The sequence below is a fragment of the Gymnoscopelus braueri genome, assembly GCF_963280865.1.
Source record: "Gymnoscopelus braueri genome assembly, chromosome: 20".
Classification (NCBI taxonomy): domain Eukaryota; kingdom Metazoa; phylum Chordata; class Actinopteri; order Myctophiformes; family Myctophidae; genus Gymnoscopelus; species Gymnoscopelus braueri.
This window is the reverse complement of record NC_137622.1, coordinates 24,972,383-25,000,382: the sequence shown is the minus strand read 5'-3', so window position 1 is coordinate 25,000,382 and position 28,000 is coordinate 24,972,383. Positions and strand designations below refer to the sequence as shown.

General features: G+C 41.7%; 3 protein-coding genes across 3 annotated transcripts; 1 reads left to right on the top strand and 2 right to left on the bottom strand.

The window, feature by feature from the left end:
• LOC308075625 (kelch-like protein 23) lies at positions 1-1,841 on the bottom strand (the record flags this gene model as incomplete). The annotated part of the gene is made up of 5 exons (XM_080415572.1): positions 1-575; positions 787-922; positions 1,017-1,188; positions 1,301-1,432; positions 1,640-1,841. The coding sequence occupies 5 exons, from the start codon at positions 1,839-1,841 to the stop codon at positions 552-554; spliced, it is 666 nt and encodes a 221-aa protein (XP_080271698.1). The 3' UTR covers positions 1-551.
• Positions 1,842-1,982: 141 nt separating this feature from the next.
• Positions 1,983-6,873, bottom strand: LOC308075624 (kelch-like protein 20; the record flags this gene model as incomplete). Its single annotated transcript, XM_080415571.1, has 7 exons — positions 1,983-1,999; positions 3,876-4,013; positions 4,385-4,553; positions 4,915-5,058; positions 5,878-6,069; positions 6,350-6,484; positions 6,676-6,873. The coding sequence occupies 7 exons, from the start codon at positions 6,871-6,873 to the stop codon at positions 1,983-1,985; spliced, it is 993 nt and encodes a 330-aa protein (XP_080271697.1).
• A 5,568-nt stretch (positions 6,874-12,441) lies between these two features.
• On the top strand, positions 12,442-27,166 carry mcm7 (minichromosome maintenance complex component 7). The gene is made up of 15 exons (XM_080416493.1): positions 12,442-12,640; positions 15,442-15,521; positions 16,849-17,013; positions 17,255-17,376; positions 17,718-17,898; positions 18,219-18,356; positions 18,558-18,707; positions 19,191-19,305; positions 19,888-20,019; positions 20,132-20,215; positions 22,623-22,834; positions 23,125-23,390; positions 23,503-23,671; positions 25,586-25,695; positions 26,312-27,166. The coding sequence occupies exons 1-15, from the start codon at positions 12,610-12,612 to the stop codon at positions 26,532-26,534; spliced, it is 2,178 nt and encodes a 725-aa protein (XP_080272619.1). The 5' UTR covers positions 12,442-12,609; the 3' UTR covers positions 26,535-27,166.
• The last annotated feature ends 834 nt before the right edge of the window (positions 27,167-28,000 follow it).

Sequence of the window (28,000 nt, the reverse complement as noted above, 5' to 3'; positions counted from 1 at the left end):
CAGCAATTTTGAAATGCAAGTGTGGTAACAGCATCAACATTGTATTGTCTTTGCACAGCTCTGACAGCTGCTGGGAAATAAACTCTTATTGAGCCCCAGGCATTGAGGCACCTGTAGATAGTCACAAACAGTCCATTTACCCGTCTATTCTATTTCTTTCCCCCCCTATACACTAAATATCTTCATGGAAAATAGCCAATATAGCCAATCTAAAAGCTCGCAATACGTTCTGAGCTTGTAGGCTTCTAGGGTTCACGTGGTGAAAGGCCGTCCACACCAAGAATGATAACTATAAAGATGACTATAATGATGTGAGCATCCACGCTTATGAACGATATCGATAACGTTCTATAAACATGTTGAGCATGAGTGAGGTGTTGAAAGTGATATTCTGTCAATTTGGATGGATTATTGACTGGCTGTTTCTACCGTTCGTCAAATCACTCTGAAAGTGAACCCCAACGATATTGTTCAGTGTCGTCGTTATACAGTAGTTGTGGTGAAGACTCCGCCTTCCACGGAGTTAAGACGTCTTGTCCAATCACCAGGGTTCAGGTAGAGCTGGGTCTGGGTGTCTGTTGGTGGGAAAGGAAGCAGGGTCAAGATCAGCTTTAAGAAGGTAATATAAAAACTACTACAACTTCTATGTTACACATCGAAATCCTCAGTTAGTTTTTATCAATTTGCAACTCAAGAGTGTAAAAATTGACCCTTATGGGTCCATTTGGTTCCATTTGCACACACAGGATGTTACTATGTACTAATGTCTACAGTCTACTACTGTACCTGTGCATATACATCCGTCAACCTGAGAGAGAAACAGTTGAAATGGATGAAATGTTTGTGAAGGGTGGTGGGCATCTCCCCCACAATTTCCCATGTGTCTGTCTCATCATGGTACTGCTCGATGGTAAAGACACACCTACATGAAGAGAGACAAATAGCCATGAGAGAAATGTCTCGTGTGAATATGCAGCTACCTTTTCTCAGGCTTTCATGGAGCATCAGAATCTTACTGGCCATTGCGCTCCGACCCCGCTAGTATATAGATATGTCCATCCACCACAGCCACACCAGGCCTGTCGCGTGGCTTTTTCATGGGGGCACACATGCGCCACTGCTTGGTCTCTGGGTTGTAGCACTCCACCTTGTTCGTCTCATCCCTTCTCTCGTTTGAATACCGACCACCTATAGATAAACAGGAATTAACAGGATAGTGACTGTTAGTGGGCTCTATCATGTGTCCACACTAGAGTTGGAGTATTATGGAATCTAGAGGCATTGAGAAGAGGTTTGATACCTATAACGTATAGATTTCCTTTGAGTGTACAGACAGCTGAATCAATAGGGGCACAGTCTGTCCATACAGATGTTTCAGGGTCGTACTTGTGCACCCGGGGGTGGTCTCTGAGTCTGGAACTGGAACAACCATCTTCCATAACAGCGACACCAAGGGCCAAGGAGGACACATGACAAAACATTATTCATTGTTAACAGGAGATGGCTGAATATGTATTATGTAATAATAACAACGGTTTTGGACATTTTCAGTTAAGATGTTTTACATACATTCCATAAAATAAACAACCTCATGAAAGCCAGCAGGCTGAACCTGAAGGTACATAAACCTGTTCCATACCAACAAGGTAGATCAGTCCATCTAGTTCAATCACAGCAGGGGTGACAGACCAGGCCGAGGGTGGTGTGCCGTAAGACCTCATGGGATGCCAGGTGTTGGTGTTGGGGTCGTACCGTTCCACAAACGTTGTACTGTTGGATCTCCCTGTGCAGCCGCCCAATGCAAACATATAGCCATCCAGCATCACCAGGCCTTGGTCCATGTTAGTTGTGCAAGAAAAGAAAAAGACCTGATCATTAGAACTGAGGACTGTGGCCACATGCAGCCTCTCCTTGGGTAACCAAGGCAACAACCCATAGCTGTTCAAATAAATTAAAATGTCGTACTCAATTCACAGCGTGCCTCATTCATTGAAGCCATCTTCAACCACGAGTTACAGGAAAGGTCATAGCGCCACATCTCTGTACTGGTTGAACCATCAGGGAACTTTCCTCCAGCCAAATACAATGAAGAGCCTACAGTATGTGAGAGCATAATCAAAACAAGTTATGCCTTGATTGTTATAGAAATAAAGATTTTCATTGCTCAAGATACACTGCCATTAAAGATAATCCTACTATAAATGCACAAAATCTGTGTGCGTGTGCCTGCACTCCTAGTTCATGCATCTCGAGAACCATCCGACTGACTGACTGACTTCAAACTCAGGACATGCGTCGCAGAGGGAGTGCAGTTCCCGGCGTTGAGTCAGTCTGATAGGAGCCGCTGGTCCAACCGATATGCCCATATATGGACTTCAAATTCGTCATGTGCAAGCAAATCCCAAATATGGAGTACACTGATGTCATCAATATGATGTCATAGTACTGAATGGAATGTCAGACTGGACATATTTGACACGCATCTTCATATACGGGCATAAAAGGGACACAGACCGACAGCGGGTACAACAGGTAGCCTACTCTGAGGTACAACGCGTATTGCATAACTGGGTGTAGCATGCATTTCAAACTTGCATCGTTCCTGAGTAGGCCGGTGCCCAGTCTAGTGTATAATAATTTAAAAGGTCTTAACTGGTACACATGTGAAGTCACCACATACCATTTTTAAAAAGGTAAATTTTTGCCTGTACTTCTATATTACTGTGATGGTTCACTCATCAAGCCAAGAAATTCACATAAACTCCAGTGTGTTGTGACATAAACTGCCAGGTGGGCTATATACCCACCTCACCAGTGGTCGTGGACAACATTCCTGTAGTAACATTTCGTTAAAATGTCACAAAACACCCTGTCAGAAATTCAAATGTTGAAATCTCACTAATGCCAGTATCCCTCGACCAATCATGTTTCTCTGTGAGGGTAAGGGCCTACTACCTGCCAAACATGTTTGTGCACTCATCACTGGCTGTAATGGTTTGGGTTTTGTGCAACGCGCTATCCCCAACTCTGTTTACAATAGCCGTAAAGGCAGCTTCTGGAGCCTGTAAAAAACGAGTTAAGCGTGGCAGCTATTTGCATCCAGTACTGAATGACTGTATTGATATTGTAGCAACGATAGTTAACATATGATCATTGTTGCCAATTACGTCCCAAGTAATCTCTCAAGAACAGATCCATCGCTGCGCTTGGATCTGTCGGTAGCCGTGTTGACAACCGTGCACATTGGTGTGGCGTGGGCGTGCCTTCAGATCAGGAAGCAGGCCGCGCTTTACCCAATCAAATGTAGTGGGCGGGATTTACATGTGTGCTGCTCAATTCCCACTGGAAACAAACCAAAACTCATTTAACAATAGCGTCCTCGGAGCAGACAAAACCACGGAAAGTTAGTAACATTTTAACTTGCCCTTTCATCATAGAAACAAGTGGGCTTATAACCAAAACGATCCATGTTCTTTGGGAGAAATTGTGTTAGTGTTCCGTGGAGAAATATCGTTAGTGGGAATGAAAACATAGTCGCACCACCGGAAGTGGAAGGCTGAAGGCAGACCAAAACCCCGGTTTCCCTGAGCACGGGTCCTCCGTTCAGCTCCGCCCAGAGCCAAATGAATAAGTAAAAAACAGCAGAGGGCACCGTTTTTCCTTTTTATTTGATGATGGGTTCCCAGATTGCCTCCCAATTTGCCTACCACACATTTAAAAAGTGGCTATAGTTTTAATGGCTTCATAATTTAACCATCACAATAATACCCTTACCAAGAATTAAAATGTCCTTTCTAGCACTGCACAACATTGCTACAGCTCATTTCAGGGGCAAAACATTGTAGGGTCCATTACAGGTGGGATGTTGCTCTCACCTGACACAACCAGACTATGCTTAGTTACAGCAAAGGGCAGACGTGCCGGAAGAGTCTTCCATCGATTGATTTGGGGATCAAAGCTCTCAACGTAGCAACTTTTATTCCATTCATACACCACCAGCATTACTTCACATACTGTAGAGAGGGATAGAAGATAAACACAGAACTAGGCGTGTGCATGACACTGGTTAATGTGTGAGCAGTCACTGAATTAATCCAGGAAAACATTGTATACCAACTATATACCTTGAAAGTTATAGTTAACTGAATGTATGTATAAAAGCTCAAAACTATACATAAAGCTTGAATTGTAAAGTCAAATAATGTAATAATGATGCAGTAACAATTATGAAACCAAAATAGCAAAGAAGAAAGAAATAGCAGAATTATTTTTATTGCCAGGTATGCTGACACATTTGAGGAATTTATGTCGGCACTGGAAATCTCAAAAACAGTATTTTGTCCACCATCAGTTGCAACATGCATGTGTGTGTGAGGCAGGGTACCTGTGCACCTGCGTGGTCGAGCTCTGTGGCAGTAGGGCAGGAGATCCCGGTCCTTGGCCTCAGAGATGAGCCTCTGACAGCCCTGGGATTCTTTCACCACATCCAGAGACTCAATCACATCGTGGAGGTAGGAGGGGCTGAGAAGAGGCAGACGGATATGCTCTAGCACCTTCAAAGACAAATAGTACAAACAAATCATAATTTGCTAGTCCAACTGCATATTGGGTTCATTTAAAATGGCTTTCAAATCTACATCTGTTGCAAGACAAGGTAAGAAACAGAACATTACATACTGTATGTAGACTTGCCAACCTTGGGCAAAAGGTTTGAGTAGCACACTCATGCGCTTCCGTGCCACTTCACTTTAAGTTACATATAAATCAGCTTTTATTCGGAGTAACAAATATTTTCATTGGTAGCCTTATCAATCACAATCATGTTACGTTATATTGATATTTATTTCTCAGCAGTACAAGCAGCCTTAATGCACAATGTATGAAATTGCCAGTATATAAATTGATCACAGAGACCTTTTCAAAGCTATGCCTGTGGGAAGGACACTTATTTAACCACAACAAAGCAGCCTCAACCACCATCTCCTCCTTGGGCATATCAAGATCGTCACTGCCAAGAATCTGTGTCACTTTCTCCACAGATAGAGAGAGGAACTCTTCCTAGGAAGAGCATAAAATACAATAGATTAGCTGATAGATTACGACTGTTCCCATACATAAGTAACTTTTTCTCATCTCTCAAAGTGCCCATTGGTGACAGGTGGTTTGTTGAGTGACAAGGACATGCGACAGTAGCTTGTTAATATTCATCAAATCACTTACTGAATGTTTCTACACAGATATAGTTGTGGTGGTGACAGGTTGAGTAATAACAATAAAACACATTTAAGTAGCTCTATATTCTGTTAGAAATCATTTCTGTTTGATTGTTGGTTCAGTAACAGGGGTCTCCCAGTCTCTCCAGCTCTTTAGTAAACAGAAAATGCATTTTCAGGTTGGGATACCAATTTTACAAAATCAGGAGAGGGAACTCATTCACAAGTGACTTGTGAACTGAAGTGATGACAAAAACATGTGATGAAATTGGAATTTGAACACTACTGTATGAAATTGAAGCCGATAATGGGTATTCTCTCCTGATTAGCTGAAATTGGCAACCCACCTGAAAATGTATTTTCTGTTTTATTAAACAGCTGCAGAGACAGGGAGACCCCTATTAATGAACACTCGATAGCAATGATTTACAATCAGACGCTACCTTTATTAGAATATAGAGCTTTAACCTTTTGACAACAAACGTTTAGTTTTAACCAAAACACATCACTTACACTACCTTTATCATTTTATCAGCTTGACTGGCCTGTCTCATACTTTTGCATGAGACAGGCCCATAGATTTAAGTCACCGCCAGACTTATAGGTGAAAAAGCCAACAACAGACAAACAACTTGAGAAATGTATGCAACCTTCAACGTCTGACCTGCCGACAGACTACACTGAAGTGTGTCAGGATATACTCCATGCTGCGCTGCTCCAACTTCTTACAGGAGTGGGCCTCCGCAAGGCAGTGGATCCCTACACAGTTGTTTTCATCCATGTGACGCTCCATGTAATGACAGCAGGCCTCTTGAACAGCCATGACATTTAGGAAGTTTGCTGCTGTTAGCAGGGCCTAAAAGACCAAATAAACAAAATATATTAACATTATTTTAAAGCAGTAGTTTTCAACCTTTTCTGGATCAGGGCCCATTCGTGAGCTTTAAGGAAAACTAATTTTTCAATGTTTTAAAGAAGAAATACCATGACATCTTTTGTTGTTATTATCAAAATATTAATGTTATATTATCATTAAAATGAGCAATTATTTGGGGGCCCACAGGTTGAGAACCACTTTTAAAGTCCTGATGCAGGTCAGAAATGGAGCCAATGAATAAGGGTCATTAATACTTCACCTGCACATTTGCTGTAGAGATGGCCACCTTTGAAGAATACGCATAGCCCACCAACATCTCAAGCCCCTGAGGTTCTACTCCATTGATGGCTACCTTTATGTGTTGGGTCTCCATCCACTCAATTGTGAACATTGCCTGTACAGGTTGAAAAGGTGAACTGATTTGCTTTTTAAGCCTTTCGTGTTTACATTGCGTCAACAGTTAACCAATTGTACATACAGTAGCATATTTGTTTCACAAATGAAAGACAACTCAGAATTGAACATCATTACCGTAACATTAAGTCAATCAATAACCATACAAAGTTGAGGATCATCTGCGTTTACCTCAAAGTAAGAGCTAAAGGAGGCTAGTACATTACGATGACAGGGGAACTCTTGCCCTCCACAGCACAGAATCACATCACAGAAAGTGTTGTTTAGCCGAAGCCTGTTTAGGCCCTCTAACATCTTGCTGTCATGTGTCATCTCCATGAACACAAAGTCATCACTGCCACTGGCATCAACTGGAATCATTTCAGCCATGTCTTTCTTTGGTAGACCAGCCTGAGCCTATACAACAGTAGGGAGAGATTGTCAGTGCGTTTAATGAACAGCGAATGGAGAGAAATGACAGTGTGACTGTAGCTGAGGGTTAATGAAAGGACTGTATATGGGGGAGATTTGGCACTCGCCCCTGTTTGTCGGTTAGAACAAATGGACACAGGACCACCACCTTGGTATAGTTGAATTCCACTTTACTGACAGTAGAATATAAAGTACTCACTTATCAGGAATGACAGACACATACAGTACTGCACAGAGAGGTCTGCTCTGGAGGCAAACAAACTCGACTGAGACTGACACTCTGGGTCATGTTAACCTTAAGAGTAGGCTGGCTTCAATATCCAACTGCCCAATAAGGCCCTCCTGTCTGTATGATACACAATTAACTGGAAGTAAGAACACCTTAATCATTAGTAATCATTATTGACAACACCTGTATGGCCTTTCTTACAGTGACAGCATCACATGGATGCAATCACATTATTAGGCATTATTTGCTATTGCCAGTCGAATAGCTAGTATGGAGCTCGACAACATACTGAAAATGTAGCACATTAAACGGCTAACATCCCTTTTCTTGTTCACTTATCATAGATGTATTTTATCGATTTGATATTTGCACATCTATGATCGTCTTGGTCTTGACCCACCCAAGTCCGTATTTCTCCGAACATGTACAAATGCAAAATATAAGGTGCTTACCCGGCAGCCCCGGATGTTAACTCGGCATTCGGAATCTTTGTGCACTGTATTAGTCCGTATTTTTAAATTGATTTGTGTTTTAATCCCGTCTGTGCCTGAACGCCATTTCCACCCTCGTTTACTTCCCGTTTACATTGTGTGTGTAGTACCGGCTTTCACCGGGTGCGCCCCGTCACTATCACCCATTGAGGAATACAAGGAACTTCCTACAGAATCCGACACAGACGGGATTAAAACACATATCTATTGAAAAATACGGGCGAATACATTGAGTTAACATCCGGGGCTACAGGGTCAGCTCTTAATATGGTTGTTTTGTACATGTACGGGGAAGTACGGAAGACAATGGAGCAGGCTACGGCCACGGCCCACGGTGTGTCTCGCTGGCTGAATAGAGACCAAAAACAAGGGTCCACAGCATACAACGTGAACAAGGTGATATTCTTATTAATTGTCCTTCAGACGCTCAAACTTTAAACAGACCTCTTGGTGCCGCGTCACGTTTTTAAAGAGGTGTAAACACTAATTATGTCCTCCTGACAACACAATACTGTATCAAGGAGTTCCGGGCAGAAACATGTAGGCCTACTTCACACATAGTGGTAATCACAGTGGTGTAAAGTAAGTAACTAAGTACATGTACTCAAGTAGCCTACTGTACTTAAGTACAATTTTGAGTATTTCCAATTCTAAATAATTTTACTTCTACCCCACTACATCTCAGAGCCAAATATTGTAGGCTACTTTTTACTCCACTACAATTATTTGAAAACTTTACTAGTTTGAAGAGTATTACAAAGCATATGTTAATATATGCTTCAACCAAATATATTTGAAAATAGCCAAAATCTGCTATTTTCAAACGATTTTTGAAATCTTGTGAAATGGGACATACTGCATAATTAGTACTTTTACTTTTGGTACCTCAAGTATATTTTGATGCCAATACTTTTGTACTCTTACTCAAGTACATTTTGAACAACAGAATTTTACTTGTAGGCCTATGTTGTAACAGAGTAGGCTATGTTGTCTAGTCGCATTGTGGTATTGATACTTTTACTTAAGTAAAAGATGTCTCTTCCACCACTGGTGGTAATACCCAATACAATGTTTTGTACCGTAATTCACTTAAGAAGTCATGTATCCTAGTCCTAGAGTAAAGTAGACAGTCCAGAATGATTGATTGATTGATGTACTTTATTTAGTAAGACATGAGAACAACAGTACATGGAAGTTCAAATTCACAATACAAGGTCTACTAAACTGGAAGACTCATTAAGCACTGAGCTTGTTTAAGATGAGATCCCCACGCACACAAATCATGATGACATATAAGAGACAGACAGATATACACACTACTATACAGAACGTCATACAATCAGCTTACAGGTTACTGGTATGAAGAGTGAAAAATATGTGCAAGAGAAGAAAAAAAGGGGAGGGGGTGGGGGGGTAGGTTAAGACTTAGACAGGGGCCGTTTTCGAATTGCAGCCTCCTGAAGGTGTATCTTTAGGGCGGCAGATAGATCTTTTATTTGTACATAGTATAGAATAGACCAAGGGTGCGATCTCAGCCAGAGCCCTTAAAGGGGTAGTTCACCCCCAAAATAACTTTTTTTCTATTGATTCCTCACCACCTGGAGCCTTGAATTCATAGATATTTTTTAGTTTTTGTCACATTCCTAAGCCAATAATTTGATTTTAATAAATTTGTCCCCATTGATTCCGGTAGGAGACACAAATGCATTTGTGTCTCCTACCGGAATCAATGGGGACAAATTTATTATAATCAAATAATAAAGGAAGGAATGCGACAAAAACAAAAAAAAATCCATGAATTCAAGGCTCCATGGGGTGAGTAATCAATAGAAAAAAAGTTATTTTGGGGGTGAACTACCCCTTTAAGCTCTGGAATGATTTGACACATTGTCAGGGCAATAACCCCGGGCAACGTCATTCCAGAGAGCTCAGGGGCTGGCTGAGAACATTTATAAGAACATTTACACAGAATATTACACACACACCACACACACACACACACACACACACACACACACACACACACACACACACACACACACACACACACACACACACACACACACACACACACACACACACACACACACACACACACACACACACACACACACACACACGCATTACATTATAAATGAACCATTTACCATTTATTTTACCATTTACATTGATTTAAATATGTGTACGTATATAGCCAAGCCCAAGACACAAATATTGCAAATTGCTATTACTGCTGGAAATGACTGAATTCTTTTTTTCCCTCTTTTTTCCCCCAATATTAGTGGTTATGCCATGTAGTCTCTGTCACTGCCAACCCCATCTGTTGGTCTGGGGATCTGTAGACAACAACACATCATCTCCAGTACACCAGTGTTCCACAAGTGCTGGCTGCCAGCCGGATGGTCGTATATTCTGACATATCCAGTTGGCTGCTTTTTTACTGCCCTTTTATATTTTATGAAGTGTTTCTCTTTTCTGATCACCCAATGCATTGTCTGTTCCTTTTTTCCTTCTCTTTGACAGTTTTTTACGTCATAAACATAAATCTGTAACAAGACATGTAATATCTCACAAGACATTGTATATCTCACAAATGTTCTCTTTTTCCTTCTAATCTACCATACTCTTCAATGAAAATAGCCAATCCACAAGCTCACACAACGCATCGTGACACATTGTGTGCTTGTAGATCAGGCGATAAGCTATTTTTGGGATGCAGGTTAGTCCATCAAAGATTGTATTACGGATTCCTGTTTCTTCACTAAATAGGTTTTTCATAATTTAGAAGTATACGTGTTGGATCAGATATGGCTTTTTCTTTATAAATCCGCCTCTAAGTCCAGCCTTTCCCACAGTAGCCATTTCATTTGTAACATTTAGTAATGTCTTGGCTATATGTTTAAATCAATTGAATGCTACCTTGGAGAATACGAATATTTCTATCCAAATCCACTGGTGAAACCTCCACCAGTTTCCTTGATGACCAGTTTTAGTGAGGGTCCTGAAGAACCAGACGTCCTGCGCTGTGATGAGGGTCCTGAAACCATAATTCACGGGAGACTTCCTGAAGAAAATGTTCATAATGTTATCAGTTTGTTTTCACATCTCTTACCTGTTAAATAGAGTGACCGGGCGTTAAGGCGTAAGTTGCATTAGTTTGACTTCTCTTGCTAAAGCCACTCTGACTCTGGTCATTGAAGGAAAAAGTCTAAAGGCTTGTAAGGCCAACGCAGTTGTTGCGTTGCAGTTTGTCATATAAATGTTTATATAGGCTTGCTTGACAATTCATTTTCCTAATTTTGTGTGTTGTGGTGAAAGTGTTCTTGCCTTGTTCGATGATTGTATGAACCTGCAGAACAGGCTCAATAAATTGCACAATCCTTATTAATCGGTATTCTATCTTTCACAAAACACAGCCATCTTCTGATAAATGTAACACAACTTTGAGGTGCACAAGTTAATATGTATATAGAACAGTGGTTCTCAAAGTGGGGTCTGGGGATCGCCAGGGGTCCTTGAGGGGGTTCCTGGGGGACCCCAGCTAAACTAGTTAATATACCATCAAGATCAGTTTTTTTTACATGTACACTGGCTATTTGAAAATAGCTGATCTACAAGCTCACAACAGCACGTTGTGAGCTTGTAGATCTTGAAATCTTGGAAAGATTTGAAAAATCTGGAATATTTTTTTAATATTTTAACAACACAAATCTTGTATGGAAGTCCTTGGCACAAAATATTTTCTGATGGGGTCTACGGCCAAATACATAATCATTTTGGGGTCCTTGACATGAAAAAACACTGGTGGATTATACTCAATACTACCTACTAGTGCAGTGATGGAAAGTAACTAGGACATTTACTCAAGTACTGTACTTAAGTGCAATTTTTAGGTATTTTTTTACTTTACAAGCTTTTTACTTTACAACCTCACAATGCGTCGCAATGCGACGCATTGTGAGGTTGTAGATCTGCTATTTTCTCTTTTAACAGTTTTTTATTTATTTTTTCATAAACATACAAATATGTAACAAGATATGTAAAATAAAAAGTATGCATTTTTATGTTATCGAAACAATGATCTTGTTTTGTATAACTCACAAATGTTTAAAAAAAATAAAGGAGAGAAGGTCTAAGTAAAAATAGTAAAGGAAAAGAAAAGGAAGAAGAGAGTGAAGGGAAGGAAGGAAAGTGAACCCTGCTGTCTCGCCCAGTGCTCCATCCACTTAGGTCTCCCCATCAAGTGGCACCTGTAAACTCTCAAAATAGTCAAGGAAGGGGGTCCAAATCTCCTTGATTTTTTTTTAACAGACCCTTGTCTAGAATCTAGACTAGATTTTCTCTAGTTTCAAGAAATACAATCTGCTATTTTCAAAAGATTTTATATTTGAAAACTTTTTAATGGGACATTCTGCATAATGAGTACTTTTACTTTTGGTACTTTAAGTACATTTTGATACCAATACCTAATACGTTTGTACTTGTAATCAAGTACATTTTGATTACCTGACTTTTACTTGTAACAGAGTATTTCTACAGTATTGATACTTACACTTAAGTAAAAAATGTGAGTACTTTTTCCACCACTGTTCTTCTGAGAGGTCACTCACTGCCAGGGTGATATAAACACCAACCCCCCCCCTTTTCGCGCCACTCCTCATAAACAAGGCAGAAGTTTGTTGAGTCACGTGACCACGCTTTTGACGCAACTTTCGCGCCATACCAAAGCCGCGCCCCCAGGAGCGGAAAGACTCGCTTTGATTGGCGGCGCAGGACGTCAGACTCGCGCCAGTTTTTGCACAACGTCCGGGAGACAGACCTTAAAGTTGTAAGTGAGTGAGGGAAGACGAATACTAGTCGCAGCCAGTGTGTTTGTGAAAGGAAAGACAATACGTGTATTTTATTAAGTTGCAGCAAGATTCAGTCGGGGATTTTTGAACCGTTGAGTTAACGTCAACATCTGCACGCAGCAGCATGGCTCCCAAGGATTATGTCGCAGAAAAAGGTACTTTAAAGTCTACTTTAAATTCCGTGACACGCCGCTGCATGGCAAGCAACAGGCTGGTGGAGCTGGAATAGGAGCGAAGAATGGATGTCACTAACATTAACTGAGCCTTTAGATCAATGTATGAACAAATGGCGTTTGTTGACGTTTAAAAGCGATAGCGTTCAAAGCGGGGGTCGGTGCTTTTACACGACCGTAAAGAAACAATAGCCGTGTGTGAATGATTCAATAGTCCCTTCTCTAACTTTACTTTATGTAGACGTTTACTCAAACCACACCGTACACGCTACTCGATGCACAGCAGCCGTGTAAACGTTGTTTTATAACTTGATCTTCGGCAGAGGCTTGCATTGGCTCACTTTATTAACTACTAGTCGCCATATAAAACATGCGGGCTCCCTGGCAGTGACTGAGTGACCCGGATGGAACCAGTGTTGCCAGATTGTGTGTGAAATAAGCAACCAGGTCTAGAGAAACAATCCCAAAAGAAGCAACGTAGGCCACATGAGCACTTTAAACCTATGTGATCTACAAGTGTTGTGAGCTTGTAGATCTGCTATTTTCAAAAACTTGCAAAAAAATGTGCAATATTTGGAACATTCTTTAACAACACAAATGCTACCTGGCACAACATTTTCATGAATATTTTAGAACCACTGGTTTAAATATGTATTTTTTTTAAATGGCATCAAGCTTAAATAAGCAAGTACACTTTAGAAACCAGACCAAAAAAACGCAACTACCAACTTTTAATAAACAACTTTACAGAAAAATAAGCCCAAAGTCTCTTATAATAAGCGGACATGGCAACACTGGATGGAACTCGTCAAACAAAGGAGAAGGCGCCAGTGTGCACATGGCCCATAGCTGGATACCCACACTGCTCTTATGTTAGCTGTTAGCTTCTCACTAGCCTGGCTGGGAGTCTCATCGCATTACAAGTTGGCCATTTAGCACTAGATGCTCGTATCCAGAGAGCGACAGACTGGCGTGAACGACCCGAGTCCAGTGTTGCCATGTCCGCTTATTATAAGAGACTTGGGGCGTCTCTTTCTGTAAAGTTGCTTGTAAATATTGATGGTTGCGGGTTTTGGGGCTTGTTTCTAAACCAGTGGTTGGACATTTTCATGTCAAGGACCCCCTTATTAATATGTATTTGTCTACAGACCCCCATCCGAACATATTTTATGCCAGGGACCCCAATACAAGATTTGTGTTAAAATGTTTCAAACAATATTCCACATTTTTCACATTTTCTTCAAGATAATTTTTGAAAATGGCAGATCTAGAAGCTTGTAGATTGGCTATTTGCTATGGACAGGTTTTAAGTGCTTATGCTTCTTTTGGGCTTGTCTTCCTTGACCTGGTTGCTGGGTTCTCTCTCAAAATCATGAACTCACTCAACAACACAGATTGTTAATTTGAGAATACACAAATGTTACATTTATACACTCTTGGTATTCAACACCAGTGGCGTCCATATAACCAAGTACTGTACTTGAGTACATTTTTAAAGGTATTTTTGACTTTACTGGAGTATTTTCAGTACTTTTACTCCACTACATCTCGTCTCAGCAAATATTATACTTTTACTCTACTATTATTTGAAAACTTTAGTTACTGTTACTTTGTAGATTTTGATTGTTATAAAACGCACTGACCACTTCAGCCCTATATAAATATACATATTTCGGCCATTTGAAAATGGCAGATCTACAAGCTCACAATGCATCAACGCGTTGTGAGCTTAATGTAGGTCGGCTGTTTATTAATTTTTTTTTAACTTGTGAAATGGTACATTCCGCACAAAGAGTACTTTAACTTTTGATACCGATACTTACTTTACTTGTAACAGTATTTCTACATTGCAGTATTGATACTTTTACTCAAGTAAAGAATGTGAGTACTTTCCCCACCACTGTCTGATTTCATGATGTGGAGAGATAACAATCGGGACTACTTTACGAGCGCAGGGATCGCGGAGGAGGGTTTCACGGAGTGACGAGGCACAAAAAGCCATGTGCTGCTTTGTTTACAAAAACATCCTAGATCATAGAAATAATCCACCGCAGATGGACGCTTTTACCGTCGTTTCCAAGTAAGTCGAGCGCGTTCGCCGTCGCACAAGCGGCTCGTTTTAGTTTCTGGCTCGTTTGAATGAATTATTAGTGGTAGTTGGTAGTGGTTCTTCCGAGAAGTGGGGGGATATTTTTCCTTTAAAAATGGACACTGAACTGAGCGCCTGTTTACATTCTTGCCCTTTGGCTACAAACCACATTATCTGTTGATTAGTGATTCTTTGTATATATTTTCGCTATTAAAAACGTGCACAGATGAAATATTGGCGCATCCAGCGGGTCAGCTTGCATGTGGTTTTACTGTATGAGGAATAGTGACTCATCGAGATTACAGGATGCCATGTTACTCAACAAAGGGGGTCGTCGTAGGACAACAAATGAGCTCCCCGTGTGTGTGTGTGTGTAGGCCCACCAGCCACGGTTGTTTTTCTTGGATTTTGTTGAACTAATGAATCAGTTTGAAAGTCGGTACTTTCAAACTGAAGAAAAAAAATGTTATGAAGTTGGCATCTAAAATATGAAATAATAAAAGTGAAAAATAATAATAAATACAACCGTTGGTGAAAGAAAAATGTTGGCAAATAATAATGCTGACTATAGATTTGTAGTTCAAAACATGGAAAGGTGCGATGTATAAACAAATATTAATCTTTGTGTATTAATTATCAGTTTTTGTTTACTTTTTTGCTGCTGTGATGCTGACTGGTTTGGTTTGTTTTTCAGAAAAGTGCAAGCAGTTCCTGCAGGAGTTCTACTCCGAGGATGACAATGGGAAGAAAGTGTTCAAATACGGAGCTCAGCTGGTGGGTAAACTTGTAGGAGTTATCTCATCATGATCTAGGACAGGGGGTCTTCAATGTTTTTCAACCCAAGGACCCCCTAGCTGAGAGAGATGAAGCAGGGACCCCCGTTACATTTGTATTCATGTTAAATGTGTGTTTTCAGACATTTAACCACTTAAAGCCTCAATACTTTGACCGTTGGCTCTGTACTTGGTCTGCCCCCCCCCCCCCCCCTCTAAACCAAACCTCTTTGCCGAAAATAGCCGATCTACAAGCTCGCAGCGCGAGGCGTTGTGTGCTTGTAGATCTGCTATTTTCGGCGAATGTTCCCCTCAGAATAGGGATGCTAGGGTTGAAGTGGTTAGTGTAATCTTTTTATAAAAGGAAGTCTCTTTGCGCAAATATTTGGGGGCCCCACTGTAGTAACTGAGGACCCCCTGTTGAAGACCCCTGATCTAGGACTACAACACTAAATTAAGATTATATGGCAAAATACAGCGGCTGTATGGGTAGCAGAATTGAAAAATGTTGGCGAAAGTTGCTAGTTTTACTTAATACTGTAGCCTACTTAATGTATTTGGTGCAATATTGGCCTATACACTATAAATATACATGATAAATGTCTAGTATTCAAAACCACCTATATTTAGAATGCTCTGTCTGGAATCTGCTTTCTGCTGCAAACTGTGAAATGAAATGGTTGAGTTTATTGGGACGAACTGTATAGATGTAGTATATTCACATGGCTGTTGGTGGCTAATGTTGGTGTCACTGATTGCTTGTTTATGTTGAGAGAATCTCTTCAGATGCCACCCCCCCCCCCCCCCCACCCCCATTTCTGATACTGGTATAATCAGAACAACACTATTTATAGTAACGTAAAGAGGCAATCGGTGGCACTGGCATGTATCAGAAGAGGGATTTGAATACTTGGAACAGGAACCCGATGATGATGACCCAGCCACCACACACTGCTTAGTCACTGTGACTGTTGCCAGTTAACTCACGTCAGCAGCAGTACACGTTTGTGTTATTCCAATCCATTCTGAAGTTATCATCTTTTACTTTGAGAACACCTGTGTGACTCTGCTAATGTGTACTGGGACTAGATGACCAGAAGTCCTCATAAAGAAATGTCTAATTGCTGAGGGCTTTTGGCACTTTGTTTTGATGCCGCAGAAGAATCCACGGTGTCTTTATTCTACCCTAAAACTAAGTGACCTCTAGCAGAGATGCTCCAGCCTCATACGATCCTGCACACTGACTATTTCAATTAAACACTGTAAACAGTCATTTGAACAAATACATTTCAGTCAATCCTATGCATATCCTATTTATCTGTGCGCAGGTGGCGTTGGCCCACAGGGAGCAAGTGTCCATACAGGTGGACCTTGATGACGTGGGCGAGGAGGACCCAGACCTGGTGATGAGCATCTGTGAGAATGCCACGCGTTACGTGGGCCTCTTCGCAGACGCCATCCACGAACTGCTGCCGGAGTACAGAGAAAAAGATGTAAGCCTTGGTATACTAATTGTTGGATCTTGCATGTTGAGTACGTTTTAGCCCTGGCTTGAGCTCATCTCCAGTACACAGAGTGAGGAGGTAGCGGGTTGGGCGTCTTGCTCAAGGACATTTTGGCACTATGCAACTTATTTCTATGTTCTTACTTTATCATATGAGCCAAAAGGGCTCTTATTCCTGAGATCCAGTTTGTATTGTCTGAGATGAACACTACTTCTCTCCTCTGCGCCAGGTGGTGGCGAAGGATTCACTGGATGTTTACATTGAACATCGGCTGATGATGGAACAGAGGAGTGACCCTACAGAGACACGCGATGCTCGCAACCAGTACCCACCTGAGCTCATGAGGAGATTGTAAGTTGGATCAGAAAGATTTCAGTGTTGTTGTGAGACAGACATTGCTTGAAGACACAAATTAAATTGTAAAGTGAAGGTAATATAGTTATAAAAGTCCAGATGAGGGCAGAAGTCAAAGCGGGGCGCCATTGTATTGGAACACTATTAGTGTGTATTGGAACACTATTAGTGTGTCAATCTCCAGCAAGGACACAATGCTGATCACAAGGCACAATATAAAAAAACGGTGCCTTGTCTAGAATTGTCCTTTTTGGCCACTGTGGTCTTTACTGATGGAATGGCTGACTTATCCAAATACAGAATGGTTTTCTTATGGAGACTGTCTCCAACCTCCACAGCGAGCTGTACTTCAAACCCCCCAGCACGACCAAGCCCAAGGTGGTGCGCGACGTTCGTGCTGACAGCATCGGACATCTGGTGTCTGTGAGGGGCATTGTGACCCGAGCCACCGAGGTCAAACCCATGATGGCCGTCGCAACATACACCTGTGATCAGTGTGGTGCAGAGACCTACCAGCCAGTAAGTTTGGTTCATTTACCTTATTTTCTTAACTGAAATCCTACTTTTCCTGTTATGATTGACAGAAATGTTTATGCACTCCAATGGTCTGCATATTATAAAGGTGTAATTTGTGTGAAATCTATTTTTCTTTTGTTTTGCGCAAAATCTTTTAATTTTATAATTTCGAATGGGTCTGCAGCACAAAATATTTTCTAATTGAGGTCTGTGGCCAAATGTTAATTTGGGGGCCCTTAACATGAAAAATTTGAGAACCACCATCCTACAGTCTGTAAAGTCTCTGCTTGAACACTCGTTAATAATCCCCTCCTGTCCATCAGATCCAGTCACCTACCTTCATGCCGCTGATCATGTGTCCCAGCCAGGAGTGTACCACCAACAAGTCAGGAGGTCGCCTCTACATTCAGACCCGCGGGTCAAAGTTCGTCAAGTTCCAGGAAGTTAAAATACAAGAGCATGTAAGGAAATGAGGGGGCTTTATGTAGGGCACATATCTGCTTAAACCCCAATGCTGTGATTTGATTGTAATGCTATTACCACTTAATCATTGACCCCCAAAAAATAACATTGTTCTTTTGAGTTGTGTAAGAGTTTCTTTTGAGTTGTGTAAGAGTTGGAACACAGTTTCCTTACTTCTCCCCCTCATGTGTCGTGCGCAGAGTGACCAGGTGCCCGTTGGGAACATTCCAAGGAGCATGACGATATACGTGCGCGGTGAGAACACAAGGCTGACCCAGCCAGGTGACCATGTGGGCATCGCAGGAGTTTTCCTCCCTCTGCTAAAGACAGGCTTCAAGCAGGCCACCCAGGTACGCAGGGTTTCAATATAGTCACATTTCCCAAGGCAGCTCTTGGCTAAACAGTAAAAAAAAAAGAAAATAATAATAATCTGTATGTAGAGTATTTAAATGCAACGTAACACATCTGCAGTGGTTGGAGGTGGTCTGAAAAGTGGTTTTGTGTGAAGCTCAGTATCTCCCCTGACCTTAGCTCAGTGGTAGACATTGCGTAGTGGAAGGCCTGTGTTTGAATCCCAGGAAGCACATGCATCTTATGAAGTGAAGAAAACTACTGTTTTGCCTTTTTATTTTATTCTTAGTATAATTTAGATATAACAATTATGATAGCTAGCAAAATATGAGGTATGGTCATTTTAATGATGGAGCCATAGTTTGAGATACCGATTCAGTCCTTTTAGGAGTGGAGAAAAATTTTCAATGCTTAACACTCATGACACACAAAAGCACACTGCATGAGGTTGTTCTAATAGTGTCTGTTTGTCCCCTCTCCAGGGTCTTCTTTCAGAGACATACCTGGAGGCCCACAGCATAACCCTCATGAACAAGACTGAGGACGATGAGTTGGGATCTGAAGACCTCACCGAGGAAGAGCTGGGTCAGATCAGAGGCAAGTGTCTGCTGAGGCACGCGTCATATTTAAAATGCCACTTGCCTACTTTTTCATAGTAAAGATTTTCAGGAACAGCCACAATTAATTGGTAGTAAGCATAGTTTCTGTAAGAGAAATCGAGTACCTTACACTCTGTTTATACCCTTAAATACATTCTAAAACCACGGACTCAATCCAAGTTAATTTCTTTCCGTTATTAAAACCAAAAAAAGGTAATTTACAAACCAATCAAAGAGAGGCTGTTTCACATTGTGAACCGTTAGATGACATAACTAGACATAAATGTTGAGCAAGCATTTCACCAATGGAGAAGTGGAGGTGTCAAATGTAAAAAAGAACAAAGAGTTGGATTAAGTAGAAATCGGGAGTGTGGGGTTGAAGATGAAAGGGAAGCTCGCATTGTGTACTGGACACATAATGTTTTCAAAACATTACAGCCTTTAAAAGTTGGCAACTGGCACTACAAACTGTAATGGATACCAGCATTGGCTTCTTCCACAACTTATTTGTGGTGAATACAGCTTCAATCTGCTTCTTCTAACCACGTTTGTCTTTATCTTGTCGCCTCTCTTAACGCAGAGGAGAACTTTTATGATAAGCTTGCGGGGTCCATTGCTCCAGAGATCTTTGGCCATGAGGACGTGAAGAAGGCACTACTACTGCTGTTGGTGGGGGGAGTAAAGCAGACCCCTAAAGGCATGAAGATTAGAGGTGAGTGCTAAAATACCCCTTGACTATCCAGGGTGTAGCGGTTATGCACCCCTGCCACCCTTGGATCATAATATCAGCATTTTTAAAAGTGATTAAAGTGTTTTCTCTTTAGGAACCATCAACATCTGTCTGATGGGTGATCCAGGAGTAGCCAAGTCTCAGCTGCTGTCCTACATTGACCGCCTGGCTCCCCGAAGTAAGTAAAGTGGCATGCTGTGAAAAAATATTGCCATTTTCTTTCAAATGGCACATCTACAAGATTGTAGATTGCCATATGATGGTGTCGCGCAGCCAAGTAAATAAAGTGTCTAATGTATGGGGTAAATGTTTCGGCCATCTCCTTAAAATACTCTGGTGTTATGCAACAACCAAAGACTTTTAACAGTCCAGTTACAGTCTAATAACTAGTTGAATTAATTCAACTCGAAAGCAAATTTGAAAGAGCCTTTAGCTGCTCCCTTTATTCTTTCCTGGGAAAGAAATGTCATGGAAAAAGTTGGATCTGCGCACTGACCAGTTTTGCGCTGGTCTAAGAAGAGCCCGTTTTTGCTTTTGAGGCCCACATAGTACCTGCAAATTGCAAACAACTGTAATGTGACTCATTGCTGCCACTGAGGCAATTTCAGAACTGAATCTCTTCCTCAGTGTGATGCATAAGTTTCACTAAAGGGTGAATATATCAGAATCACAATTTGGCAAAAAAAAACTGTCAGAACCTCCCCTTAAACTTCCGGGACAACGCTCCACATGTCCCAGACTCTTCTCCCTTCTGGCTCCCAGACTGTGAAACGAACTCCCCATTGCAGTTAGAACTGCAGACTCACTCCCAATCTTCCGCCGTAATCTGTAGACTGACCTCTTCAGACTCCGCCTTAGCCCGTAGCACAGTGGTAGGCAACAGGTGGGCCAGAACTGGCCCGCCAGCGATAATATCTGGCCCTGACAAATTATTTTGTAAATAATTTACAATAAATGACTGACAGTCCAGGTAGGATATGGAGAGCAATAGCTTTGAATGGATGAAATCAGGTATGAAGAACAAATGGTTCCATTTCCATTCTTTGAATGTTATGTTTTCACCGTCAACGTTCCTCTTGAGACTTTTGCATGAAAAACTCCTCTCACGTTTAAAAAACACGCTAAAGCTGTGTTTCACATGCCTGTAAAAGATACATTGTTTCTCTCCATTCTAAGAGACCTTGAACCATGTTTTCATGGTTCAAGGTCTCTTAAAATGGAGAGAAACAAAGCTCTTGTTCGAAAAGGAGTACGCCGTCTCCAGATAAAAATGTTCACTAGATATCCTCTAAGTGAAACATTCAAGGATGACGCCTGCAAAAAAAAAGATTACATAAGCATTTCTGTGTGCACCTGTAACATTTGATTCCACATGCTTTTCTATCAATTGTTATACCACATCTTTATGTGGGAACTTTTATAACGATACAGTTATTATTATTGTATATAAGGTTGTTTGTTGCAAGTTCCAAGTCCTAAATTAGCCATTGATTGTGTTCTGGCCCACCATCTAATGTCTTTGAAAAAGTTTGGCCCGAGGCCAAACTTACTGACCTTGCAGGCTTATTAGTCCAAGGGCCAACACTGATATTTTCACAAATTGGTACCACCTAAGGTGACCGTAAAGTTTTTGTATTTTTGTCTTCCTACATGTCTCTAGTTTATATTTTGGTATGATAGCCCTTCCAATCTTGTAGCTTAATGGCAGTTATCACTACCTACCGGCTAATGTATCCGGTAGGAGACACAAAGTAGAATCTTTGTCTCCTACCCCGGGCATCAAATTATTGCGACAAAAAACAAAAATATATCCATGTATTCAAGGCTTCATGGGGTGTGCAATTGATAACTTCTCAGATTTTTGGTGTTTGCAAAAAGACTGCTTTCCATAAGCTTGTAAAAGTTGACCCTCCTTCGGTCTAGAGTGGTCATAGCTGAATGGGTAGAGAGTCCCCCTGGAAAACTTAAAGGAGGAGTTCACCCAAAAAAAAATGTTTCTATCAATTGCACACCCCATGAAGCCTTGAATACATGGATATATTTTGTTTTTTGTCGCAATAATTTGATGCCCGGGGTAGGAGACACAAAGATTCTACTTTGTGTCTCCTACCGGATACATTAGCCGGTAGGTAGTGATAACTGCCATTAAGCTACAAGATTTAAGCTACAAGATTGGAAGGGCTATCATACCAAAATATAAACTAGAGACATGTAGGAAGACAAAAACACAAAAACTTTACGGTCACCTTAGGTGGTACCAAAATATGGCTTGGCCCCTGGACTATATATGTAATTTAGATGGCATGTTATGTAGACAGATGCCAGGTTAATTTGCTGACCTGGCATCCTATAGTTTCAATGTACAATGTTTACCTATAGTTTCGATATTATACTGTTTAGCCTGATAGGTTCTTCTTCTTTACCTATGATTACTATTTCTATGCATTTGATGTATTACCTGTTTACCTTGCTTTTACTATAAATTGCTCTGGATTAAGAGCGCCCTGCTAAATGCCTAAATTGTGTTTTTATTTCAACATTGCAGCCCACCATTCTAATGGTTCCTCATGTCTTGTTTCCCTCAGGCCAGTACACAACGGGTCGTGGTTCTTCCGGTGTCGGTCTGACGGCAGCGGTGATGCGCGACCCTGTGACTGGAGAGATGACCTTGGAGGGTGGGGCCCTGGTGCTGGCCGACCAGGGGGTGTGCTGCATTGACGAGTTTGACAAGATGGCGGACGCCGACCGCACAGCCATCCACGAAGTCATGGAGCAGCAGACGATCTCCATTGCTAAGGTTAGGGGTGCACAGATGACTTTCTGATTAACACGAAATTCAGAAACTGTTGCAAGTTCTGTCTAACCCAGTGGTTTGCAAAACCTGTGCCCCCCCCCCCCCCTCAGGGACCCCTGAGGGTCCCTGGACCCCACTTTGAGAAGCACTAGTCTAACCCAATATGCAGACGATGTTGGTCCCACATGTGCCAATGCCTACCTTATAGCTTTTCAACATGTCCTGACCCCTAACCTGCCTGGTATGATGATGCACCTCTTTAACATCCACCGCCCCCCTTTCTCTCCTCCCAGGCTGGCATCATGACTTCCCTCAACGCCCGCTGCTCCATCCTGGCGGCAGCCAACCCTGCCTACGGCCGCTACAACCCCAAGAAGAGCCTCGAGCAAAACATCCAGCTGCCGGCAGCCCTGCTGTCCCGTTTTGACCTGCTGTGGCTGATCCAGGACAAGCCAGACCCCGAGGCAGACCTTCGGTTGGCGCAACACATCACCTACGTCCATCAACACTGCCGTCAGCCGCCCATGCACTTCACCCCCATAGACATGAAAATGATGAGGTCAGTAGGGCAATTGAGGGCTGCATCTGTGGTTTTTCTTTTTAGTTGTATTTTTGTTATTTGCAGTCCTACAAAGTTATCTAACGTAATTGTAACCCCATTTGCTCTGCAGGCGTTACATCGCCCTGTGTAAGAAGAAGCAGCCAGCGGTACCTGAGGCGCTGGCTGACTATATCACCGCTGCCTACGTAGAGATGAGGAAGGAGGCACGTGTCAGCAAGGACACCACCTTCACCTCGGCCCGAACCCTGCTCTCCATTCTGCGCCTCGCCACAGCCCTGGTGAGAGTTGCATCAAGACTATACTCCGCCTGGGGATGAGAGTAATTGTTTTATATTGGTATTCAACAATCGAAATCGAGTTCTTGGACGACATCTACAGTTGTCGAGTGTGTGTTAAAGTGCTTACAGTGCAGGTAGTGACAATACCCAGCCTACCCGCAGTGTGAGCACTTCTCTCACACGCCTGACGCAAGCCCTCGGTACACCTTACTTTAGATCATGGATACATGAGAATTTCATGGAAACTGGCAATCACACTTGTAAAATGATTCTGAGCACACAATTTAACTTGAACCCTAGCGTCCAAATTCTGGGGCAAACATTAGGCGGAAATTGCATCTACAAGCTCACATAGATGTCCGTTTTCAGTGAAGAGGAAACGAGTAAGGGGCCTATTATATCCAATCAATGAAGTACGGTTTAAGTGGTTAATCTTTGGTGATCGGTGTGAAAGTAGCTATTTTGCACTCTGGATCTCTTATTGTAAGTAGGTCGTAGTGGCTTATTGACTATTAGCTGAACGCGGGAGATTTGTTTTTGAAGTACATCTGAACCATTTTTGCACATAAAATAATCATGTTAATTTCTCCTGTGACGTGGTCAGGACCCCTCTTCCTAGCCCCTGGGTGCTAAAAGTGCTGTTTGTGCAGGTAGCAGTCATAAGACCTACTGCAAAGCCAGCACTTGAGCCACACAGGTGGGCGGTGTGCTACAAGTAACGACCACTAGGGGACAGAAGACTGTACTGTACACTGATGTCTGTACTGTTTTTAGTGCCACATGAAGCCACAAGATTGTTTGAAACTACTATGTTGCCTGAGAGCTATGAGTCTTCAATTGCTCCTGATCAGAGGTTCACAAAACATTTCAGTTCGAGACCCTAAAGTTTACAAATTACATTATGTATTAATCACATGAATTTATCACTTAAGCCACAAATTCAAAAATGGCAGATCTAAAGCTCACAACTTCGATATGCTGTTGATTTATTTCTCACTCTTTTTTTTCTTTACTTTCTGGACATTTTGAGAATTTTCTGAATTGTATGCCTAGTTTTGAAAACTATGTGTAACACACTGCTCTTGCTTGCATTTCTTGACCAGTGCGTTGGGAGTGGACCCAAATGTGGGTAGCGAGATGTTCTGAAATTGTAACACATCTGTGCTATTTATACTGTCAATTATATTAGTTAGAAACTAATAGAACTGACTAATTTAAATACTAATATAATTATGACTTAATTGTCAAAGCCCAATTGAGGTTTTTAATTTGAAACTGGTAGCCACTGGTCTACTTTCCCACAATATCTGGGAGACTTATGTACAAGATATTTATCCTAATGTTCTATCTGTGGAGGCTTTTTCTGGTCCTGGCCAGCTTTGCAGGGTTAGCAGTCAGCCTGTGTGCGTAGGAGCAGCTGTGCAAACCCATGCAAAACTGACCATGTCTGGATCAAACATCAGCATGTTGTGTCAAAACGTAAAATGAACTGTCCACCCTCTGTGACAGCCAGAGTGCCTATTCCTGCTGAAATTGGGTTAGTATTACACTTCTGCCCAAGTAGTCCATGTTTACGTGTCCAGGTGCGATATGTAAGAAGTGACGTCTGAACTTCTCTTATGTAAACTGATGATAAATTAATCGTCAATGTATTTATCTAATATTTTGAGTAATGGAGAGACTAGCTGGTGTTGGGAGGCGGAGACTTGGGCAATTGCCGACCTTCCCAGAAGGCATTGCACTTGTCTCGGTCTGACAGTGCCGGCACAACGCAGCCTACAGTGTTGGCCTACACAACGGTAGATGTGTTTCGAGTAAACGACTGCTTTTGTTGATCTTCATCTGATCTGAGGTGGACCTTTTTTACTTTCATTTCCTCCACCTCTACATCCAACCTCTTTGTCTCCTCTGCAGGCTCGTCTTCGCATGATGGACACCGTGGAGAAGGAAGACGTGAACGAGGCCATGAGACTGATGGAGATGTCCAAGGACTCGCTACAAGCGGACAAGTCGAGCAACACCAGGTCAGTGCAGACGGTGGCACTCTCAAAATGGACACTTATTTGCAGCTATAATATAGAACGATGTGAAGTTGTGACTAAATGTCCATCCCAGTAGGGACATGGGGAGGAGATTCTGTTACAGCCGACAAGAGTACCGCCATATCATTTCTTTCTAATGGTTGGGTTAGACTCCAAATAACATCGCTGACCGGATCCATGTGTATATTTTATGCTATGACGAGACGTGAGGGTCTGACCCTTCTTTTTATGAGCGTCTCAGGGCTCTGTAATAGAAGTGTGCATTCCTTGGAGGAAGCTGTAAAGGTCCTCTGTGTTTTAATGGCGCTGTTTTCACACGGCAGTAGCGTGCTCAATGAAGCAGGCGCCAGGGACCGTGTGATGGCATGTCAACCGTCAACCACATTAACACTACAAAAATTGTCACTTAAAATGTATGAAATGGCAAAAGCGTCACATAGCCTGTAGATCTGCAATTTTTCTGACGACGTTGAATCTCGCACCTGACTAATCTATAAAACTAATCAAAACCAAGTTGTAAAAACTGAAATTGGAAACCGTAAAAATATAAACTAATGAAATGCAAAACCATAACCTTGCTCTCTACACCTCACCCCAGAGCTCAACGCCCAGCTGATGTGATCTTCTCCCTACTGCGAGAGCTGGCCTCGGAGGGCCGCGGTGGTGCCAAAGCCGGGGGAACTGTGCGCATGGCTGATGCAGAACAGAGATGTGTGACCCGCGGCTTCACCCCCGCCCAGTTCCAGGAGGCGCTTGAGGAATATGAAGAGCTCAACGTGTGGCAGATCAACCAGGCCCGCTCCCGCATCACCTTTGTCTGAAGACTGGCGACACCGTGCACATCCAGCGAACTCTCCCTAACGATGTAGCGGCTACCAGCCATGTTGTATTCACAGAAATGAATGGAACTGTGTTTTTCATCATCCAGTTTGGTTGGGACACAAATACAAGTAGAACTTGTCAGCAGTATATGGGCTCCATTTCTTTCCGTTTTTTTTTTTTGTTTTTGCCCATTTTGCAATGCTGCCCATTTTGGGGATTCCTCATTATGCGTTTTAGGCCAAGTTCACACAAATGACTATTGTAAATATGTATTTTTATAAAGCAGTATTTGTCGATTCGGAATATATGGTATTGAGATCCATCTGCATTACTTAGTTGAAATAGAGTCTGATAGTGTTTCTGTAACTACTTATGCGTTGACTACATTGTCTACATTCCCAAAATGTTGATTTGATAATGCCTTGCATTGTCTTTTAGTGTAAAATGTATGGCTTATCACTATATGCTTTGTATGGTGTACTGCATGGAGATATGTTCCCTTAATTGTTATTGGGTTGACTTAATTTGTTATGCCTAGACTAGATGGGAATTAAAATGTTAACGCAATTGCTCAAAGTCAGACATTCCACTGCCATGGAAACATGCTAGGACAAAATTCCAATAAAGAATTTAAGAAAACATAACTGTTCCCAAAATGAATTTCCTGTGTAGTGATGTGGGGCCTAACAATATTCGCCTAAAGGTAAACCTGTCAATGACACGCAACTAGCTGAATTTGCTCCCATTTACTGGTTGAGAAATGTAGATATATATATACACCTTCTGCTACACCACTACATGTAAAGGGTTCCATTTAGTAATGTAATCCCATAGCTGTATAAATCTAGTTCAGGCTGGAGTTGGTGGTTTGTACAGGAAGTTGGTTGCTATCGTGTTAACACCTGGTTTGTTAACCGCCTTGCTGTGCAGACAGTAATTGCTGCTTTATGTAGCATCTTTATGTCTTTCTCGTAAACCATGCTGACGTTTTGGCAAAACTAGTGGATAAATAGTTGTTTTAAAGACCACAAACATGGAAGAATGAACACGATCTACAATGAATGTAGATGTGTATGTATTGTCAGTACTTTGTGACTCTTGAACACCACCGTGAAGCCTTGTAGTTATCCTTTGTGGCACTATTACACACCTTAAAAAGATGGGTCATGAAACTCCATTTAATATGGATATAAAATGAAATGATAACCTTGTCCAGGTGAATGGATGGTGTTGTATACTAATTTTTAGCGCTCCAGAATTTTACAGTGAACATGCCAGGGCATATATGCTATTCCTGTGGGTTGCTGTATAATATTTATAAGACTGCCCTGCCTAGACGGGACATAGTAGTAAAGCAGGTGTTCAGTGAGTAAAAAAATGATCACTCAATGAACACCTGAATTCGTATACAGTACATATAATAATACATGTAATACACGATACATGGAAGTTTAGGCCGTTGAGG

Bases quoted from the DNA above. Each gene is read 5' to 3' on its own strand.
- mcm7 (XM_080416493.1), top strand. From the start codon at position 12,610: ATGGCTCCCAAGGATTATGTCGCAGAAAAAG. The intron at 17,014-17,254 runs GTAAGCCTTGGT...CCTCTGCGCCAG, and splicing joins CGGAGTACAGAGAAAAAGAT to GTGGTGGCGAAGGATTCACT. The intron at 22,835-23,124 runs GTTAGGGGTGCA...CTCTCCTCCCAG, and splicing joins AGACGATCTCCATTGCTAAG to GCTGGCATCATGACTTCCCT.